This window comes from Prinia subflava, chromosome 28 (assembly GCF_021018805.1).
Source record: "Prinia subflava isolate CZ2003 ecotype Zambia chromosome 28, Cam_Psub_1.2, whole genome shotgun sequence".
NCBI lineage: Eukaryota > Metazoa > Chordata > Aves > Passeriformes > Cisticolidae > Prinia > Prinia subflava.
This window is the reverse complement of record NC_086274.1, coordinates 3,700,345-3,722,632: the sequence shown is the minus strand read 5'-3', so window position 1 is coordinate 3,722,632 and position 22,288 is coordinate 3,700,345. Positions and strand designations below refer to the sequence as shown.

The following is a 22,288-nucleotide window of genomic DNA, read 5'->3' as shown; positions in this document are numbered from 1 at the left end:
GTGACCAGCAGGACGAGGGAAGTGATTCCTCCTCTGTGCTCAGCACTGGTGAGGCCACATCTCAACTCCTGTGTCCAGTTCAGGGCTCCTCAATTCAGGAAGGCCATTCAGGTGCTGCAGCAGGTCCAAAGAAGGACAATGGAGCTGCATCAGGGTCTGGAGCATAAGTCTTAGCAGGAGAGGCTCAGGGAGCAGGCCTTGTTCAGCCTGAAGAAAAGGAGGCTCAGGGGAGACCTTATCACTCTCTACAACTACCTAGACATTGCATTGGACCGCCCAGGGAGGCAGTGGAGTCACTGTCCCTGGAGTGTTTAAAGACAGACTGGACGTGCCCGTTAGTGCCCCGCGGTCCAGCTGACAATGTGGTGATAAATGACAGACCGGACTGGAAGATCTCAGAGGTACTTCCCCGCTCATCGATTCCATATGTAGACACACGTTGATACCCGGCCCCGCCCCGGCCCGCCCCGACCTGGCCCGGCCCCGCTCCGCTCCGCTCTTCTCCGCTCCTCTCCGCCCCGCGGGCTCTGCGGTGCCGGTGCCGGTCATGGCGATAGCAGCGCTCCTGTTCCGCGGGGCTGTCCGCCGTCCGCCCGGCCTCGTCTTTGCCCGGACGCTGGGCTCCGCGCCGCCGGGACCGGCGGCCCGGGGGGACGAGGAGGAGAAGGAGCTGCGGCAGCGGTTCATGGCGCCGCCGGTGAGCGGGCTGCAGGAGCTGCGACGGCAGCCGGGGGAGATACGGAGACGCATGGAGCTGCTCATGATGGAGACGCAGATGGAGGTGTGTTGCGCCCTGGCCGCCCTGGAGCCCGGCGCCTCCTTCACCGTCGACAGCTGGGAAAGGAAGGAAGGTACGGGGGAGCGGCGGGGGAGACCGCGGACACCGGCACCCCGGGCTCGGTCATCCCTCGGTGACCCTGACCCGGAGCTTGGCTTTGGCAGGCGGAGGCGACATCAGCTGCGTGCTGCAGGATGGCGAGGTGTTCGAGAAGGCGGGGGTGAACGTGTCCGTCCTGACCGGGCTCCTGTCCGAGGAGGCAGCGCGGCAGATGCGGAGCAGGGGGAAGACTCTGAAGGCCAAGGACGGTAAGGCGAGCAGCTGGGATAGGGAACCGGGACGTGTTCACCTGAGCATTCCCGTGAATGGTACAGGTACTCTGCAGGTACTCTGAAAGCAACCTGGCCTTCGAGCAGAACATGAAGAAGGCCAGACAGAGCAAAGCTCAAAAGGTTTTCAGTGTATGATAAAGATTTCTAATCAGTAAGCCTGACAGGTGGACTTAGAAAGCCAGGTACGGGAGTGCTTCTCCCTCGGTGTTACTGCTGTAAGGAATGTATTGTAGGCACAGGTGGTTTCTCAGTAATGATGCTGAGATGGTGCTCCAGGGAAGCAGGAATTGTGAAACAGTGAAACAGCACCAGAGAGGTGGAGGGAGAAAACCAACAAAACCTGAAGGCTAAAGGGAAGGCAGCACACGTTTGTGTAGCAAACGATAATTGTGAGGACTGGGGGTGGTAAAAAGCCTTAGCAGTGCCTTTTGTTTTAAGTGGTCTTCATCTAGTGCGTGCTCCAAAGTACTGTCACATTTTAGAACAAATACCAAAGAAGGAGTGGAGTTAGGTGCCCAGAAGTGTATGGAGGTGAAGTAACTTGCCCACTGATTAATAAATGACCCAACGTGAGACATTTTCCTGTTGTAGCCTGGAGCCTAAGGGAAAATAGTGATGTTCCTAAATGAAAACAAATGAAGTTTATTGAACAACTGAAGGGCTTTCCCTGTGTGTGCCTCTTTTTATCTAGGGAAGCTGCCTTTTTTTGCCATGGGTGTGAGCTCTGTTATCCATCCAAAGAATCCTCATGTTCCAACCACGCACTTCAACTACAGATACTTTGAAATTGAAGAAGCAGATGGTAAGGATTATAATCCATCAAGAAGTGTATGAAATATCTGACTCTGCCCAAAGGAAGTGTGAATGCATAGTTGGGGTAAGAGATCAAGAATCAGTGTGAGTTTGCTCCCAGCTGTGTCAAGAAACTGGTACCCTATAGTCAGGACCAGTGGTCCAAAATGGTTTTCACTACGTTGAAGTTTGTTTGATCTTTTCCTGAAGTCACTGATCATTGCACTATCTTGTAGTCAAATCTTTCTTTCACTGTTGAAGTGAAAGGAAGTGAAGTGTAGGAACACTACTGAAAAATCATTTTGTTTTTGTATTGTGAAATTAGTTTTTAGTTCTAGGTGAAGCACTAGCAACAAGTTGCCGTTCCAAAGTTTAAAAGAAAAATGTTGCTGCTTGCCTCTGCTGTAGGAAATAAAGAGTGGTGGTTTGGTGGCGGGATTGACCTCACTCCAACTTACCTGAATGAAGAAGACGCCGTTCATTTTCACAAGACTCTGAAAGAAGCCTGTGACAAGCATGATCTGAAGCTGTACCCCAAGTACAAGAAATGGTACGTGAGGGAAGGCGTGCCTGGGGGGAGCAGAGAGCAGCACTGGCAGTTAAGTGTATGCTGGGAACTGGAGGTTCTGCTGCCTTGTGAAAAGTAGCAGAAAGCCCTAAGGAAAAATCAGAAGTGTACTGGGAACATTGTCTAAAGAAATATCCTGCTTACATAAACCTGGATTTTTCAAACAGAGGGCTGACAACTGGGATCGTAGGTCTATAGCCCAAAGGAAAACCAAGCTGACTTAGCAAGGCAACTTCAAATTCCTTTTAGCCTCTGGTGTTAAACTAGGACAAGACTTCTGCCTGGTGGACTTGCACAAATTCTGTTTACAGCGAACTCATGCGGATGTGCATGATTCAGTGTGAGCTCTTGGGCCATCCTAGTTCTGAAAATCCCACCTCTGTTTTTCTGCCTTCAGTCTGGCCTTCATGGCCATTTTTTTTTCCCCCCTAATTTTCAGGTAAGTAAAGGACCTTGTCCTTAATGTGGAAGCTTCATAATTTGATGAAGCGGTATGTTTTTCTGTGGTGACACATTCAGTGGGAGTTCAAACGCACATTTTCTAAGAGGCAAACTTTGAATGTTCTTGAGCTGAGCAATACAAGTGATGGGATCTTCCACTGTTAAGTGGGAGCTTGGTGCTCTGTGTCTGATAATCCTATCTGCCACAAGCTGTGTATGAGGAAGGTGGGGGTACCCTTTTGTAAGCTACTAGGTCTTGCCTGATGACAGGAAATAAAGCAAGTGTTATACTTTGGGTGGCAACCACTTAGTAGAGAGACACATCTTAGAGCCTTGAGATTACAGTCTTGCTGTCTGAGGGGTTTTTGCATGGTAGTTTAGAGAATCTGCTTTAATGATCAGGTTCTTTGCAGTCTAAGTCGGTTAGCAATGCCAGCTGCAGGGGGTAGGAGACTTTTTCCCACTTTGCTAGAGAAACGTTACTACATTTACCACATTGTCTGCCTGATCTAGGTGTAAGATTTTTGTCAGGCTTATTCTCTTTTATGTTTCTGACTGGGTGTTTTTTCTGAACTCTTCCTGCTATCATAAAACAAAAACCACTGATCATCCCAGTGAATAAAAAAATAGTGTGGGTTATCTGTTACATCTCCATGTCTCTCTTGTTATGGCCATGCCATATATGATGTGTGAGAACGATTGTGGATATATGGAAAACTGGTCCTGTATGGAAACCTAGTCCTAAAGAGAGGCCAGGTTTTCTTGATGTTGATGGTTTCTGTTTCCTACTTCCCTTTGCTTTCTGCTCCATGTGAAGACTTGCACGCCCAAGCAAGGAATTATAAGTAAGATAGGGCTAAGTCATTTGAGCTACAGTAATTTCACAACTAAGTACTCCCCGTAAATAAAAGAGATTAGTTGTTTTCAGGATAAGTTCCCCTTAGTCATTTATAAACTTAAACGTGACTCATGAAAAGCCACTGCTAGAATGACTCAATCTTCCAAGTTTGAACTATTAGACAACCTTTTTCCAAGGAAGGGTGCCATGACAGTTGCTTGCTTAGCTGGTCTTTGGAAGTTAGCTTACTTTTGTTTAGATGAAGAAAATTGTTTTACTTGAATGGCAAGGAGAATAAATTTTCTTCCAAGTTTGGATGCATATGAAAGCTGTCCAAATAATTTGGGAACTACATATAATGCTGGGAATGGAATCTGTCAAGAGCCCTTAGTTTTGAAAGTTTTGACATCAGATGTCCCTGTTCCGAGTAGGTAGAGGAGGTGGATTGGATCAGCCTGCCATGGTGTTCAGCGACTTTGTGGTCATGTGTAGCTGTACAGAGATCATTTAATCAGAGCTTTTACTGCAAGTGACACGGGAGCGCTTCCCAGGTGATGCTGCACCGTCCTGGCTCTGGGCAGTCAGGGAAACCATGGGGCACCCAGCCCTGCAGAAATGACTTGTGGTCAGTAGTTCACTGGTTCTGTCCTGTAGCACGCAGCTCTTTGGAGTTCTGTTCATGCCTTTGAATACTCTGGACCATATTAGTAACCATCTGGTGCTTCTTCCAGGTGTGATGACTACTTCTATATCAAGCACCGTGGCGAGCGAAGAGGGATTGGAGGCATATTCTTTGATGATATGGACTCCCCCTCCAAGGAGGAGGTGTTCCAGTTTGTAAAGAGTTGTGCCAAAGCTGTTGTGCCTTGTTACATTCCCATTGTGAAGAAGCACTGCCATGACCCCTTCACCCCAGAGGAAAAGCTATGGCAACAGCTTCGGAGAGGACGGTGAGTACCGGAGGTACAAAAGGATACACAAGAGGTGGACTGTGCTGGCAAGAAAAAAAATTGAGCTGGTTCTTTATGGTTACAGGCTGGGTGGGCCAAAAAAGCTCACCAAGAATGTCAGCATTTTTGTGCATAGAACTAATTTTGAAATCCAATGCTAGATTGTGAAAGAGGGTGCAAAGAAGATGTTGCCCACTCTCCCATGTTGCAACACAAGCATCCCCAACAAAATACCACTGTTACTTTCCCACTTCTTCAAAAAACAAGAGAAGCTTCTGCTCTCTGACTGGCAAAGGGGTGTGGGTGTGCCTGGTGTCCTGAGTCCTGCCCTCTCCTGCAGCCCAGAGCTACTGGATATAGGGTGCCCTGTCTTGTGAGGAGCTAAGGGTGAGGGAGTGGTGCTTCCTATTAAGCAGTGTGAGGAAGTAACGGTACTTGAGTACTTTCAGTTCCTTACATATGTATTTATTCCATCTGATCTTGGCATTGAAATTTCTGTAAAGGAATTGAGGATTCCTCTAAAGGAATACAGAGGATTGGATTTTTTTATTCTGGCATGGTGCAAGGTCAGTGTAAAAGACTTAGGAGGATGCTTGTTAATGTCACCATCTGTTAATGCTACAAAAGCTTAAGTACATCGGTCAATCCAGCTGTACTCTGTTCTTCATGTCCTGTGATTGTGTGAGTGTATTTAGAAATGAAATTACACGTGCTTTGTGCTTAACTAGAGAATAACCAAGGTAGACGTCGATCTTGCCAGCAGGGCTGAGGCCTGGGAGGAGTACAGCACAGCCCAGGTGTCTGCAGACTGCTCTCCTCTGAACAGTTGCTCTGCTCTAGTCTCTTCGCTGAGGTTGCTTCTCACTGTGCTCTGTGGAGTGGCAAGATCACACCTGCATTCCTATGCAGAGGATGCTAAGGAACAGTTGACCCCAACTCAGCAGACAGACAGACTGGTTTTGTTTGAGGTCTGCCAGCTGAAGAAAGCACAACCAGCTTCTGCCAATAAACTCAGTTTTTTCTGTTGCATCTCTTCATTCCCACAGTTATGTAGAGTTCAACTTGGTTTATGACAGAGGTACTAAGTTTGGCCTCGAGATAAGATCAAGAATTGAAAGCGTTCTTGCGTCTCTGCCACTGACTGCAAGGTAAGGGTGTAGTTATGCGGGGTTGCAGTACTGGGGTTTACTGTTTACTGTTCTTAGTAGAATACTTCGTAGGATTAGATCAGAGGTCTCTCCTGGTCCCCAGTCTCTTAACAGGGGTGAGTTCATGCCCGATACAAGAGCTGGACAAGTACAGTTCTGTGTTCTGCAAATGCAGATGCTTCTCTCATGTACTCACCTAGTTGCCAGTAGTGTGGGGTATAGAGATTTGTCTGGCAAAAAACCCACGGTTTTTGTGCTTAGTTCCTCTTGACAGATTTCTTTTCCTCACACCATTGTTTTTGCTTTAGTAGCCCTTACAAACCATGAGAGCTTCTGGCAATCCTGCCAAATGTGTGGCAAGGAGCTCCACACTTTAACTGTGTGTTGTATGAGAAAGTACCTCTTTGTTTTGTACTTGAACCTGATGACTTCATCTGACTTTTCACTGACTAACGTGATTTTCTTCCTGTTCATTTTCTCCATAACAGTTTTATTTTACAGGCTTCTGGGGGTTTTCGTTGTTGGTTTTCCAGGCTCAGATCTCCTGCTCTTTTTAGTCTTTTGTATAGTAGCTGTTTCATACTTTTGCCACTTTCTCTAGGCTTAAGTTTTCTGTGTTTTCCTTTCTTAAGTTTTCCTTTCTGAACTGGGGATAAGGAACAGACAATGTAAGCTACACATCGGTATGCAAGATGAAGGTGTGCTGCTGACTCACAGTGGCATAGCAATTTTTTAATTCATTATTCCTTTCATAATCTTAATATTCTGTTTGCTGTTTTTGACTGCTGTTCAGCATTGAGGTGGCTTTTTCAGAGAACTGTTACAATGCCAAGGTCTTTTCTGGGCAAGAAAATTTAACTTACTCTGTATGCAACTTTTTTGTATCCATCTGTCTTGGCTTGAAAAATATAACAAAAATATTTATTCTATTTTCATCTGTTGAAACAGATGAAAAAACTGTTGAAACAGATGTTGGAGATACTCCAAACTTTATCTCTTTATCTCTTGTAACTCTAGTGAGGGAAGAGGGCAGATGCCTCCTCTTAATGGGACACCTGATAACACCAGATAAGGCAGTGCCTTCTTATCTCTTCCTCCACCCATCCTCCTCAGAGGGACATCACCTGTGAAGGGGCCATTGAAGGCCTCTCACATGACTGAGAACATTATCTCATTCCAGTGTGAGATGCTCCACCCAGTGGGAGGAGCCAAAGCCTTTCCACCAGCATAAAACCTGCAATCCCAAAGACTAATTCAGCTGGTTTTGTACTTTTCAACTTCACAGAACAACATCTGTTATTCCAGGAAGACTTATTTGGCCTGCTTCCAACACCCTGACAACAGGGTGTCAGGTTGTATCTCTGACTGTCAGGGTTTTCTAGGATTTTTGTTTGTTTGCTTGTTTGTTTTTTTTACTACTGCATTTGTATTTTTCAATAGTCTTAGTAAACAACTGTTATTCCTATTCCCATATTTTTGCCTGACAGCTCCTAATTGCAGAATTGCAATAATTTGAAGGGAGGGGGTTTTTACATTCTCCATTCCAAAGGAAACTCCAGTTTTCCCTGACAGATACCGGTCTTTCCAAACCAAGACAGAATTTGGTGCCCAACATATGAGGCACGAGGGCACTGAGGGAAAGGAATAACAGTTTCTGGGTGCCTAGGTTCTTGTGTACTAGATATAGAGGCCTTGTTGGACAGCATCATGTGGTCTAGCTTGCCTTGGTTTGAGTGGCATGTGGCTGTGGCTGTTTTTCTGCCATTTGCAGGCCCTTATCCAAACATGGGCCCTATAACTAAGGCTACTGTGGCTGTTATCCAGTTTATTTTATGGGTTAATAAGGCGAGGAATTAATGGATTTTTAACTTTTTCTAGAAGCAGGCACATGGATTCAGAGCTATCACACCCTAACTGTGTGTTTTTGGGGTTACTTTAACAATGATACCCACTGTGAGGAAATGACACCGGGGGAAATTTTTTCCCAACCCTTCACTCAGCTCTTTGGGTCTACTCCACCAGTGTTTGAAGGGTTTAAACCTTCTCTAAATGCTAATGATATCATACAGTGGCTGGTGTTGCTGGTATGCCTGTTCTGTTTAGCGTTCAGAGGTAAGGGGAGATTAGGCTGGATAACCACCCTGATACCTACCCCAGAGATTAAGGATACTGCCCCAGAGCCTGCCCCTGCCCCACAGCCTACCTCGGAGATAAAGCACCCAGACTGGGTGAAGGAGATACATGAGATGGGCCAGATGCTGAGGGAGTCCATTTCCCCTGTGGTAGCCTCATTAGCCCCAGCTGATGGGGAAACTCTCCCCCTGCCCTGAAGAGTCTGAAGGTGCAGCAGTGGAACCCACAGACGTTACAACCGTCCAGGTTCCAGCTGAACCACAGGGGCAGTCACAGCCAGCAGCAGTCACCCCTGTGGAAACAAAGAAGTCTAAGGTGAAATCGGTGAACCCGGTAATGAGGACAAGAAAGGAGGATCCTCACAACCTGCAGGGGAGCCTCAGGTTGAGCTCATCACTGAGTCCCTGTCATATGAAAGTCTCCGTAATCTGCAAAAAGATAGTGTACGATGGGGATGTGAGGCTTATACAGCCTGGTTACTTCGGGTTTGGGACTTTATGGGTACAGGGGTGCAACTAGACAGTGGTGGGACAAGGAATTTGGGACCCTTGACCTAGGACTCAGGTGTGAATCAGGTATTTGTAAGGGAGCCAGAGCCCCTTTCCCTTTGGGAGCAGCTTTTGATGAGTGTAAGGGAGAGGATTGTCCACAGAGACAGAATGCAGGAACACCACCGTAGAATGTGCTGGAAACTTCTTGAGGAAGGGATCCACCAGCTGAGGGAAGTAGCGATATTAGAGGTACTTTTTGGGAGGAACGGACAGCATGACAATGACCCTGACAAGGTTAGGTGCATGGGGCAAAGGTTGTGGAATCGGCAACTCTAGGACCATCTCAATACTTCACATTCATTGCAACAATTAATGCTGAGGACAACCGAGAGACAGTGGGTTCTGTAGCCACCAAGCTCAGAAATTATGAGAGCATGATCAATGGCCCGATGCAGGCTCAGTTCTCTGCCGTGGTTAAGGAACTTGAAGGGGAGATGAGGGAGATAAGGGAGGAGATGAAGAGGAACACTTCTAACATGGCACCAGTGCGAGTTACAGGCCCCAAAATCAGAGCCCGATGTCCCCCAGCTAGACAGAGAGGGTACACTCCACCAGCTGACCTGTGTTTTTTTCTGCGTGACCATGGGGAAGACATGGGAGTGTGGCATGGGAGACTCACTTCTGTCCTAGCAGCACGGGTGCGTGAGCTTAAGGAGGAAACACTAACCGAGGGGGTTCCACTAGAATGAAGGTAGCCTCAGCCTCCTCCCATGACCAAGCCACCAGCTATTACAGAAGTGAGGATGCTGTGTTGGATCCCTTTGAAGGATGCTCTACTACATATGCACAGGAAGGGAATACTAACCAGTGCTAGAGGGGCCAGCAAGAGGCATGGGAAAACCGTGTCCTTTGGACTGTGTGGATCCGATGGCCTGGCACATCAGAGCCACACAAATACGAAGCTTTGGTTGATAAGCATCATCAGAGATGCCACCTATAAGTGGGCACGAGACCAAGGGGTGGATCTAACCATGGACAGCATTTCTCAGGTTACCCATGACTGTGAGACGTGTGCTGCAATCAAGCAGACCAAGCGAGTGAAGCCCCTATGGTATGGCGGGTGGTGGTCCAAATACAGGTATGGGGAAGTCTGGCAAATTGACTACATCACCCTTCCCCAAACCCGCCAAGGCAAGCGCTACGTGCTGACCATGGTGGAAGCCACCACTGGATGGCTGGAAACCTACCCTGTGCCTCACGCTACTGCCCAGAACACCATCCTGGGCCTGGAAAAGCAAGTCCTGTGGAGACATGGCACCCCTGAGAGAATCGAGTCAGACAGTGGGACCCATTTCAAGAACAGCCTTAGAAACACCTGGGCCAGAGAACATGGCATTGAATGGATATATCACATCCCTTATCATGCACCAGCTACCAGGAAAGTTGAACCAGCAGATTTGGTCATCCACTAGTTATTCCCACTTTCAGGTTCCTTTTGGGTATAGTGGGTAGTGCAGATCCTATCTCGAATCCCATGAAGTTCACTGGTGACCTCCCTCTACTAGGAAAGCTGCCTGTTGCTCCGTAACAGTGAAGGCAGTGCTGTTCTCCCTGTGTATCTTCATCCCACTGACAGTACCTGACGTGTCCCTGACGTGATGGTGTAGCATGTCCCGTGTTTTAATTCCTGGCATTGTCTGGTTTTGGTCTTTTTCATCAATGTGACCAGCTCACTTCACAGCATGAATGGGTCATTCCTTGGGGGGAAAATAGGAGGAGGATGCACCAATCTCTGTGACTGCTGACACTCTCCTTTTCTCTGTTGTGCCTCTTTCAATTACCTTTTCAATGAAAAAAAGGGACCTTTCACCACTTTTGTTTTTGAAACCAAGATCGATCAAAGACTCGTAGAGCCTCCAGTCCAGATTCTGGAAAAAGGTCTTGTGTCACTGTCAAAATTCTGTGGGTTCCTTTTTTTGCTCATCTTCATTGTGATACTAGTGTGTGACAAAAGACTGTTAAAGGATTTTTGCAAATAAACCTGCATGCCTTGTGGGGAATGGGGCACTGCTCCTTCCTTTCTCCTTGTCCTTCCAGCTTTTTCAAAAGTTGGTAAAAAGATGAAGCTAGCATTTCTCCCGTCTACCCTGGTGGCTTTATTATTTGTTTTTTCTGATTATTGTGATTTGTAACCATGTCTGTCACCTGAGCCAAGAGTATCAACTGTGTATGTAGCTTTGCATCCTTAGAACAGGCAACTCCAAACACAGCCTGGTGCAGGAGAAGTGGCTGCCAGCTGGGCTGTCTGAGTGAGTTTCCCCTCTCCTTGCAGGTGGGAGTACATGCACGACCCACCCGAGAACTCCAAAGAAGCAGAAATCTTGGAGGTTCTGCGGAATCCCAAAGACTGGGTGCACTGACACGGGTCCTGAAGAAGATGGATTGCTTCCACTGAGCTGTTCTGAGCGAACAGGAACGCCTGCAAACCAGCCCATTCAAACTGCTGTGGCGTGGTGTTTCAGTGTGTCCATTTATACTCTTCCTCGTGCCTTAGTTATGCTGTAGACTTGTTAGAACTTGCAAATGCGTGAACTCCTTCTTTTAGATTGATGGGCTAACATTGTCACCCATCATTGTTGCCTTTTGAAGGACTGGTGAAGGCCTGACAGGGCTACTCTGCATGCTTTAGATGACTGCAAAATGGCAAACTACTGTGATATGTTCAGGGAAATGAAGGCATTATCTGTGCCAAAATCTGTGCCTAAGGCACTGCTTACCCTTATGGAATGTTGGGATGCTTAAAAACTTTTTTAAAAAGAATAAAGAGAATTTTTGGCATTATATTAAACCTCAGACCGTGTTTTTGGGAAAGTGTGGAAAAGGTGGTACTTATGCATTTTGATGATGTCTTGTTGATTGCAGAGTGGGGAAAATGGTTGAAGATCTGCTGCAGCAGCATAACTCGATAGTGATCATTATGTGGGAGAATGCGGGTTGAGGTGGCAGTGTTACCTCATGAGAACAGAAGGATGGGTGTCTGAGGAGAAAATGAAGCACTGAGCCATGTGTGCTTCGATTACACCAGCAGAGCAATGCTGTTTGGGCCAGGTGGGAGGGCAGTGGTGGATCGGGACACTGCTGCGTGCTGCGCTAAGGCATCCACCTCTGCCTTCACGCTCGTCTCAGCTTTGTGCTGATTGTTTCCTAGCACAAACTCTGCTGAGGACCCGTAAGGGAAAAGCAAGGGGTAGGGGAGTTGTATTTCCCTCTGCTCGAGGAAAAAAGAACACCATCTCCCAGCTGGGGAATCGAATCCTGCGTGACAGGCGGGGATACTAACCACTATAATAACAAGGAATCGAATACACGATTGTTGTCTCCCAGCTCCGCTGCCACAGGTTCCTGGCGTGCGAGTGACGGCCGGCCTGGCCCCAGGCCTGGGCAGGGTGGGGAGCGGCACTGGCCTGGAATGCAGTCCCTGTCCCCCCGTGACTGCCTAAGTCAAGCTTCCTGTTGGGGGTATCACGTTCCTTTCCATGTTAGCCTTCCACCCCTAAAACAAAACAAAGTGATATTCTGCTGAGTCAGCGATCTGCTGACCTCCAAGGGAAAAAAAAGGAAACTGGCCCGTACAGGCATCGAACCTGTGACCTTGGCATTATTAGCACCACACTCCAACTGAACTGTCTGGCCAGTTTGTCCCAAGGACACTGAGGGCAAGGGCTGTGGATGTGTCACAGGTGCAGCTGCTGCCAAGCGCCGCTCTGCAGCATTACTGTGATCGGTCTTCCTAGACACTGCCTCGGCGAGTTGTTTCATGGAGCAATGGTAGAGCAGCAAGGGCACTAACTGGGAAGAAGAGCATTCCTAAAAAATTGAGAGTTTCAGATCTTTTGCTTTTCTCTGCCTGCTCCCTCCTCCAGTGCGCGGGCAGCGATTCTTGGCGGCACGAAGCGGTTCCATGCACACGGATGCACACCCCTAGCGGGGCAGCAGCAGCACCGAAACGAATCGCCACGCTTTGCAGGAACCATTTCCGACCCTTCCTTCTCTCTCTCCTTCTGCCCACGCCGTGTACAGGGGTGCGAACGGAAGAGGATGAAGCAGGAATAAAAGGCAAGGCTGCCTCCCTATCAGGAAATGGAACCCTGGTCTCCCACAAGACAGGCGGGGATCCTCAGCACTCCCTAAGGATGAGTGAGGTGAGAGCGCCACTCCCCACCGCGACCCCCAAGAGCCGCCAGCGGGACCCCTGCTCACCCCTGGCACCGCTGCCACTTCCAGCGCTGGGACACAGGTACGGGAACCCTTCCCTCGGGGATGGGTCAGTTGGATCATGTGTGAAATCAAGGCATTGATTAGAAAAATGCAGAAAATATTTCAGAATTAAATACCTCTAAGTCAGTGAAAAAGCTGTTGAGGAAGAGGACATCATCGAATTCCCAGCCCTTCCCTTCACAAACCGTCAGTATGAGTGCTAAGTTTTGCTCCTCTCCTTTATTTCATTGACCACTGTAATTAGCCAATTACATCAATAAAGAATTTTATTGATAGTTGCAATATAGAATTTTGAGAAAGCCACAAGCAAAAATTAGTGCCAAGCCTGGGGTCAGCACTGGGTGAACCTCAGCTTTGGCCTCTATCGCACCAGAGTTCCCTCTATTCAGAAATTCAGTCTGTGCGGAGTCCGTTTTTATACAGTTTTTGGGCTGGACAGTGTATTGCCTCATACTTCTTTTGTTGCTCCAGTTTCTTTTTCACATTCATGTAGCCTTTTTCCTTGCTGCCGGTCAGTTGAATAGGTTTCCGAGGAGAGATGAATACTTGATTCAATTTCTGGGAACCAGGTATTGGGATGTACACCCTGGATGATGGAGGTTAGATCCACATCGAGTGTTAATCGCTGGGTCGTTTTCAGATCCATCTCCAAAGAGGGCCCATCTCTTTCCAGAGCCACCCTTCTTTCTATTGCAAATGTTGGTCCTTTTCCGGGTTCCTGGCAGGGGCGTTCACAATTCTGGAACACATTTTTATTCCCAAGCCTGAATGACTTTTCACCATCTATTTTATGAAACACAAATTATTTCATACCATAGATCACAAACACAAATTATTCCATACCATATATCACAATCCCTCCCTTTATATATTGAAACATTAATTTGTGTTCTTTTATTTTCAGCTTTTGACCTCCTTTTATCCCTGTCTGCCTGCATGAGAACAATCCACTGTTTACCCAACTTCTACCAAAGTTACCCTTATACCAACAGTATTTTAGTGTACATGGCATTACCACAAGGTAATTCTTAAATAGTTTCCCTTGTCAAAATAATTTTATTCTAGTTTGAAACTATCCATATAGTCATCCCATAATGCTGCACGACTATCCTTCATAGTTGTCCCTGTCTTCTTTTGCCTGTGCTTCAGATTTTGCTAAAACCTCTGCTGCTTTACTTTTTTCCTCTCCATTCTTTAACTTCCTTTTTTAAAGCACTTAAGGGGTCTGGCCCACTTTTCCTGCGGCCATTTCTTAATCTGTAGGCAGTGCTGCTATTTGCTTGCCTTGTACTACAGAATATATTAGATGAATGAAGCATGGTATCAGGCTGGGCAAAAATATTATCCCAGCTACGGAGCATAATATGAAGAAGCCTACCTTTTCCCACCATGCTTCTTCTCCAAACAGTTGATCCCACCATGGGGCCTGAAGTATAGAATTCCATTTCTGAACTGGAACGTGTGCAACTTTGTTAATTTCTGCTGCGAGATCTTTTATAGTTTCTCCATAGTCATTGATCTCTACCAACACTCAGATGTCGGAGTCCAGGGCATCTCTCTGATCTCCCCGCAGGGTCTGGGACCCAAGCAGGAGGTTTGGAATCTGTACAGGGGGGTTTTGAACCTGTACATCAGGGTTGGAAACCTTAGCACAGGGTCCAAGAGGAATTACAAATCTCAAGAGTGTGAAATGAGTAGTAGTTCGTTTACCACAGGGCGAAAAAGTAGAATTTGGGGTTTTTAGAATGGAGGCTGATGAGCCAAGTTGGAGGAATCAGGGTGTGGACCTATTCTTCTTCCTTCTTGTTCTTGCCCTCCATCTTCTGCAGTGCTGGGTCACAAGAGATTGGTTTAGAGTAGATGTGACCTGTCTATCATAGGTGGTAGGCACTGGTAATTCGTTGTAAATAACAGACATATAACATGGAGTATAAGAAGTCAAGACCCTCCCAGTCAGGAGGAGTCGCCACGAGTTCTCTGCTGCAGTAAGAAGTTCGGCAGAGCACAAGAAAAACTTTGAGATAAGAAAGAATAAACAACCTTGGAAAGCCTGAGATGGTGACTCCTGACTCTTCTTCTGCCTCTGGCGCAAGGTGTTTCAGAGGGCAAAAGACACTTTATCACCGAATCTCGGGGAGCAGAACCTGAGAACTGGTGTCCCTGGGTGGACATGGGCCAGCAGGCCTGGCCCAGTGGGCACACAGGCAGCCCTCTGACCGCAATGAGCCAGAAGCTGAACTCTTGAAAAAATCATAGGAAGATCTCTACGGAGACACTTTCTTGCTGCTGACTCCTGCCTCTTTAATTCCTGAGCTACCTGTTTTATTTTACTTTCTGGATCCATCCCTTCTTCATTTTTCAAAAAGCAAAAAGTTTCTTCAAATTTCAAGCATATTCTCTCATCATCATCTCTTAGGAGATCTAGCATTATAGGCTCATTCTTGAGGGATAGCTTATCATATTTAAGATTCTTCCCCACCCAGTCAATCTTCCCGTTCATTACACACATCTCTAACTGATCCTTGTTGTAACACAACTTATTTCTTTGAAAATATGCTACAAATGTGGATTCCTTTCTACCTCCAATCCACACTGTACGATTGCACCGGTTACAAATAGGGATAGTCGGTATCCATTCAGCATTTTGTTTGTATAGCGCATTGTTGCCATGAGTTTTCCTAGTCTGCTGAGCATTCATACTAAAGTAGAAGTGTGCAGCTTCTCACGCTTGTAAATGTAAACAGTAGACCATGTTTCGTAAATATTGCAACTGTTATGAATGCCTTCTCCAAGAGAAGGGGAGGTTGAATGACAGCCTCCTTGACCAATGTGGGTAAGAGGTGGGGATGCCACCCTGCAATCCATGGTCACCTTGCTAGAGGTATTTAATAGGAAGAATAAACAAGGCAGCGCTCCTGCCCTGCTTGCTCTGAACCCAGATCTCCTGTCTCCGAGTGTGTCCTTATCTAGCTAGGCTCGTGGTGATAGCACATGGGTTAAAGTTTTTCCCCACTTAGGTGGCAAACCTGGCTGCTCGTTCTTAGGCATCGCTCTTGGGTCGTGGCAAAATATTTCCCCTTCCAATTGACACATTCTAAATCGAGTGCCATGATACGTACAGTACCCGTTTTCTTCGTCATGTCGGCAATTATACTGGGCTTGGTATGCCATAGTCTTAGTAACTGTCTGCCCCTTCAGGACAGTTTAAAGCAAGGTTCACATTCATTTACAGAACTCTGCCCCTCAGCGCTGAGCTGATTCTCCAAAGGCAGGCCAACCATCTGGCACATGACTAGGCTCAGGATCATCAGGATTCCTCATAGGTGTACTCCTCTGCCTATGCCTGTGCCCACCGGGTTGCAACCGGCGGCAAGGTAATCCATCTTCTTGGCAGCAGGGGATTCTTCAGTGGTTCCATAATTGGACGGAGCTGCATACCTCCTCTTAAAGGAGATAACCTTGATAACTTCACTGGAACGGCGTTACAGGGTGCCTTATTAGTCCTTTGGCACTCAATTGCTAGGACTTGTGCTCTCAAGTCCAGTTTTCCCCTTATCCCTTTTTGATGTAAAAGAAGCCACTCGTAAGAATCTAACTCCAGTAAACCTAAGTTTGTAGTGAGCACTAAGATACGGCTAGTCAGATTTTGCTCTGTTTTCAGACACTTAGTACACAGACCCCTAGGTCTATATCCCCTTCTGCAATGTACAACCCAGATTTCACGACAGTAACCACATTCAAAATTAATACATGGATAACATGGACATCCTGCTTTTAAACAACTTATCATGCTCTCGTCAGTCATTTATCGCGCTGGCAAAGTTTTATCTTCAGGTCTCCTGGGGAAGAGGTTACTTTCTACTCAGGCTTCTCCTCTCGTCTTTCGATCTTCTTCACCTGAGAAGCGTGTGTCCAGCCCTTTCCAGCTGTTCGAACTGCCGTGTCTGTGGTTCAAGGACAAGAAAGGGACCTTCCCAATGTGGAGTAAGAGAGACTTCTCTCTGGGCTTTAAGCAACACCTCGTCTTCTGGTAGTATTTTGTGTATGGCTAACCCCAAAGGGGTGCTTTGCATTGTTGCTCTCTTCTTTGTTAGCTCCTTGTTAGCAGGTTCTTATTTATTGCTATCAAATACGGCTGAATTTGGCTGTCTTCTATGCTGGGGTGTCCAACAGGCATTCCATGCTTGTATGGCATTTAATATAGCATTTCAAAGGGTGATAATCCACTCTCAGAGTGGGGCATAGTTCTTATATCTAGCAGGGCTAAAGGAAGGCACTTAACATTCTAGTTTCCCAGGACATTCTAGTTTCCAACATCAATTTTGACAACTGTGCTTTTAGTGTCTGCTTCATCCATTCTACCTGCTCTGAGCTCTGAGGGTGCCATGGCATATGATAGTCCCAGCGGATCCCTAAGGCATCTGCCAATTGCCCAGTGTAAAATGAGTCCCTTGATCTGTGTCTATATGGTCTATTATACCATATCAAGGGATAATTTCCTCTAACAATATCCTTAACACTGTCTGAGCCGTAGCCCTGGAACTAGGAAAGGCTTCTACCCAATGTGTTAGTTGGTCTACCATTACTAGCAGAAATTTATACCTCCCTACTTTGGGTAGTTGAGTGAAATCTACTTGAATCCTTCCAAATGGACGATATGCCAAAGGCCGGCCTCCTGATTGAGTCTGACGAGACCTGGTCCAATTTATTCTTTGGCATATCATACACCCCCGTACCTCTTGTTTGGCTAACTCATAAATTCCCTTACACCCAAAAAACTTTAAAAACTGTTCTGCCAGTGCTTGTGCCCCCCAATGGGTCTGCTGGTGGAGCCTGTTTAGGATCTTCCTTGTATAATCTCTGGACAATAGTTCTCTCCCATCAGGCAATCTCCATTTTCCTTCTTCCCACTTGCCTCCTATTCTCTTATATCCTTCAATTTCCTTTGAGGAAGGACGGGAGGGATATTCCTGGGTGTTATCCTCTCTGACCTCCGGACTGTTTATCACTAGGAGTGCTGCCTTCTTAGCTTCTCTCTCTGCCAAATTATTTCCCCAAATTTGATATTGCATTCCTACTTGATGCCCCTTCACATGTACAATGGAAATGGCCTCAGGTCCCCTTATTGCTTCTAGAATTTGTCTTATTAATTCTTCATGGACCAACCCTCTCCCTCGAGTGCTGACTAATCCTCATTCTTCCCAGATTTTTCCAAATGTGTGGACTACCCGGAAGGCACATTTGGAATCAGTAAAAATTGTCTCTCTCCTCCCTTTTAATCTCTTAAGTGCCTGTAAAACTGCGTACAATTCACAAGCTTGTGCTGACGAACTGGCACTTAGAGGTCCTGATTCTGTTATTTCTCCTGACTTTCCATCCACTATCGCATACCCTGACTTTCTTCTGCCTTCTATAACCCTTGCCGATCTATCTACAAACCATTTCTCCCTGCCCTCCAATTCCTCTTCTTCCAAATCCTGTCTTATCTTTGTCTGCAGCTCCACCACCTCTGTACAATTATGACTACACTCTCGTAATGCTTCACCAAACAAAATCTGTGTGGGATTTTGAACAGCGGCTGTCCTAACTCCGAATCAGGTGAATGAATCAATATAGCCTCGTATTTCAGAAGTCTAGCATCAGTGAGCCATTTGCCCACTTTTTGTTGCAAAATACTCCTTACGTTGTGTGGAGTATATACCACCAATGGTGCTCCAAAGGTGACCTTCTTAGCCTCTTCTGCTAATAGTGCCACTGCAACTATTGCGTGTAAGCAGGTGGGCCAGCCTCAGCTCACGGGGTCTAGGGGTTTTGATACATACCCCACCGGTTTCCTGGTTCTGGCCCAATCCTGTGTTAGTACCCCATGTGCTGTATGATTACTGACATCTACGAACAACTGGAACTGCTTCTTCACATCAGGAAGGCTCAACACTGGAGCCGCTATAAGTGTTTCTTTTAATTCTCCATATCTTGCTTCATCTTGCTCTGTCCATTTTATTCTATCTGTAGTTAATTTCTCATATAAAAATTTCACTTTCTCGCTATACCCCTCGATCCACTGTCTGCAGTACCCCAAAAGTCCCAGCAGCTGCCTGACTTCCCTTTTTGACCGTGGAGGAGGTACTGCAATAATTCCTGCTACTCTGTCAGGGTCCAGCTTCTTTTTCCCTTTTGTGATCCAGTGCCCTAGGTACTTGACCTCCTGTTCGGTGAACTGCAATTTTGATTTTGATACCTTTAATCCTTTCTTTCCTAAGAAATCTAATAACGCTATTGTGCTTTCCTTCACGTCTTCCTCCCTGGGACCAGCTATTAATAGGTCGTCAACATACCGCAAAAATTTGGTTCCTTCTGTTGGTACAAACTGACTTCATAATTGCCCTAGTGCTTGCCCAAACAGGCTGGGGAAATCAGTAAACCCCTGGGGCAAGGATGTCCACCTGGACTGTTGCTTCCTATTTGTCTCAGAGTCCTCCCACTGAAAGGCAAAATAATCCTGGCTGTCTTCGGCTAATGGACAAGTCCAAAAAGCATCTTACAGATCTATTACACTATACTAGGTGTCTTAAGGGGGAATTTGGTTCAAGAGGATGTATGGATTGGCAACTACAGGAAACTTGTTTTTGTTCTTTGCTTCACGGCCCTTAGATCTTGGACTAATCTATAGCTTCCATCAGTTTTTTGGATGTGTTCGGATGTGTGCTAAAATCGGAGTGTTATGCCTCAATAGGCATGGGTCTAGAATTCCCCTTTTCACTAATTCATCAGTCACAGGTTTTAATCCCTTTTTTCCTTCCATAGAAATGGGCTATTGTTTAATTCTAATTCTATCATCTGGCCTCTGTATTTCTATGGGAATAGCCTCCATTTCCAACCTCCCACCCCCTCCTTGGGTATGCCAGAATTTGGGGTCTATTTTATTTTCATCCTCTTTGGTTAATCTGTACAGGCTTACTATTAAGTCTTGTTCTTGTACTATCAAATTTATTCCCAGAGCTATAATCAAATCTCTTCCTCACAAATTATAATCTGCCTCCTCTACTAACAACATATTCCCTAAACAAATGTTGGTCTCTAACTCTATTTCTACATCTTTAATAACTGGAACCTTAAAGGGCTCTCCTTTAGCCCCCATTACCATCATGGTATCTTTGCTTTTTGTGCACCCTTTTGGTAATCTCTGGACCATGGAACGCTTGGCCCCTTAGTCAACCAGGAAGGATATTTCCTCCTTTTGGGGTCGTATTTTTAGTTTTATCAAAGGCTCTTTAGATGTTCTAGACCCCAAGAGGAAAAGCCTCCAACATCCCTAGTCCTCCTGGAACACCTTTTCATCTTTTATCCTTTTCTTGCAGTCCCGTTTCAAGTGTCCCCTTTTCTTACAGTAGAAACATTCGGGCATCTCCCTCTGGTTACCAGAGTCCCTTCTTGGCAGGGGCGACTGCCTCTTCTGGGTGCCATCTTTCCCTGATTTCCCAGAATCATGGGAGTGTTCCTGCTTCTCCACTTCCCTGACAGCTGCAACTAGCACCCTTGCTTGTATCTTTTGCTTCTCTTCATCCCTTCTCATATAGATTTTCTGGGCCTCTCTAATCAGTTCTTGTAACCCTTTTTCCTGCCAATTCTCCACCTTTTCAAGCTTCCTCCATGTGTCTTCCCATGATTTTGCTACGAATTGAGTTCTTAACAATATCTCCCCTATGGGAGAACTAGGATCTGTCCCCAAGTATACCTGCAGGCTTTTCCTTAATCTGTCTAACCATTCTGAAGGCATTTCATCATTCCCTTGGCATTCCCCGAATACCTTACTGATGTTTTGTCCCCTTGGCACTGCCTCCCTTATACCTTGAATTACTATCTTTCTGAAGTCTATCATATTTCACCGGCCTTCCTCTGTCTGAGCATTCCACCCTGGTCTCTGGTTTGGCCACTTCAGTCCTCCTGGCGTACCTTGGGGTTTCTGGCGTTCCTATTCTCACATTCCAGCTTGTCTCATCATTTCTCTTTCCTCATTATTAAACAATGATCTTAATATTGCCGTAATATCTTCCTAGGAATAATACTTGTACCTAGGAATTCATCAAGTCTATCTGAGACCCCCAAAGGATCATCCTTTAGTTTTCCCATTTCCTTCTTAAAGGCCCTTACATCTCCAGTATTAATCAGCACATTAATGTATCCGATAATTCCTGGGGCGGTTGGCACTTCCCTTAATGGGAGAAGATTGTGCCTATCTTCCTCATTTTCACTATCTTCCTCACCTATTTAATCTTCACCGTGTCCTCCTAGCTGGTGGGATAGAGGCTGTTTTTGGTAAGCTTTGGTGTGTGGGGGAGCTGGGGCTGGGAAGGGATGCCGGATCCAGCTGGGGAGGTGGGTGTTCTCGGGGCGGGAGGTCTTGGGGCTGGGAAGGGGGCATGGGCTGAGGCTGAAATCCCGCCTGTGGGAGTTGGTGCTCAGGCAGCGGTGCCGAGGCTACCAGCAGAGGAGCTTGAGCTGCCTGCGAGGCTTGAGGTGGGGATCCTGGGGGTGCCGGGGGGGGCTGAGCTTGCACAGGCTGGGGAAAATGCATTAGATATGGTGGTGAGAGATTGTCTAGGGGTTCCCGCATGTCACCCTGGGATTTGACGGGGTTTTTAATTTTTATCGGGAAGAGTCTGATATCTGCTTTTTTCCATATCCTGGTGAATTCATGCTCCTCATCCCGTGACTGTTTACCAGCTACATAAACGCACAAGGCTCTACACGGCCACTTCGTGAATGTACCAAACATGGGCCAAATTACATGATTCTTATTTCCTCTCTTCCCCAGATTTCTACACAATAATGAATCATCTTCTCCTTGGACTTTTTTCTCCTTACGGGGCATTCCTCCCAATGTTCTAACAACCATCCCAAAGGGCGGCCCCATGGGATTTCAGAAATGCCACCTTTCAGCTCCGCGGCGGACTTTTCCGAGGTTTTTCTCCGAACTTTACTTTTTCTCTGTCCCATTTCTTCTGGGGGCTACTGCAATTCTGCCAACTATCATTCTATTCCCTTGACTTTAAGCAAAGTTCCATCTTCTTACTTACACAAACACCTAAATTTAAACCAGTACCGTATTTTGCCCGATTCTTATCTGGTATTACCAGACTACTAACCCTGCAGGGGACTGATCTGTGGGATTTTTGCCTGGTAATGAGCTCTCTACTTTTCTTTTCTTTTCCCAGACCTGCCTGGTCCTAGACTAAAAGGTTTACCAGTTCCCGAATTCCTAAGAACTTACCTTCCCTTCTAGCCTTCCTGTGACCGACTTCCGGCCCTCCAAGGTTTGGACTTCACACGAAAATAAGTTTTCCAACTGATTCTCCTTTAACTAGTTTCCCTTGCGGGAGGATGGAACTGCGGTCGCAGTGACAATCGCTTTATGATAATATCACGTCTCGTTCACACTTGGTCACTGCCCAACCACGCAGTACTTACGGATCCCTTTTCCCACATAGATTCTTCGTGCACATAGATTTTTATGAGTGTAGTTGTGCCGCGGCTTCCAA

General features: G+C 46.4%; 1 protein-coding gene across 1 annotated transcript; it reads left to right on the top strand.

Moving 5' to 3' along the window:
- Positions 1-331: 331 nt before the first annotated feature.
- On the top strand, positions 332-11,319 carry LOC134562480 (oxygen-dependent coproporphyrinogen-III oxidase, mitochondrial-like). Its single transcript, XM_063419888.1, has 7 exons — positions 332-851; positions 943-1,086; positions 1,802-1,912; positions 2,311-2,452; positions 4,481-4,699; positions 5,746-5,847; positions 10,804-11,319. The coding sequence occupies exons 1-7, from the start codon at positions 548-550 to the stop codon at positions 10,889-10,891; spliced, it is 1,110 nt and encodes a 369-aa protein (XP_063275958.1). The 5' UTR covers positions 332-547; the 3' UTR covers positions 10,892-11,319.
- The last annotated feature ends 10,969 nt before the right edge of the window (positions 11,320-22,288 follow it).

What these genes read in the sequence shown, in the direction of transcription:
- LOC134562480 (XM_063419888.1), top strand. Translation starts at nt 548, where the DNA reads ATGGCGATAGCAGCGCTCCTGTTCCGCGGGGCTGTCCGCCGTCCGCCC. An exon ending in CAGCTGGGAAAGGAAGGAAG is followed by an intron (nt 852 to 942) that starts GTACGGGGGAGC and finishes TGGCTTTGGCAG; the next exon opens with GCGGAGGCGACATCAGCTGC. An exon ending in TACCCCAAGTACAAGAAATG is followed by an intron (nt 2,453 to 4,480) that starts GTACGTGAGGGA and finishes TGCTTCTTCCAG; the next exon opens with GTGTGATGACTACTTCTATA.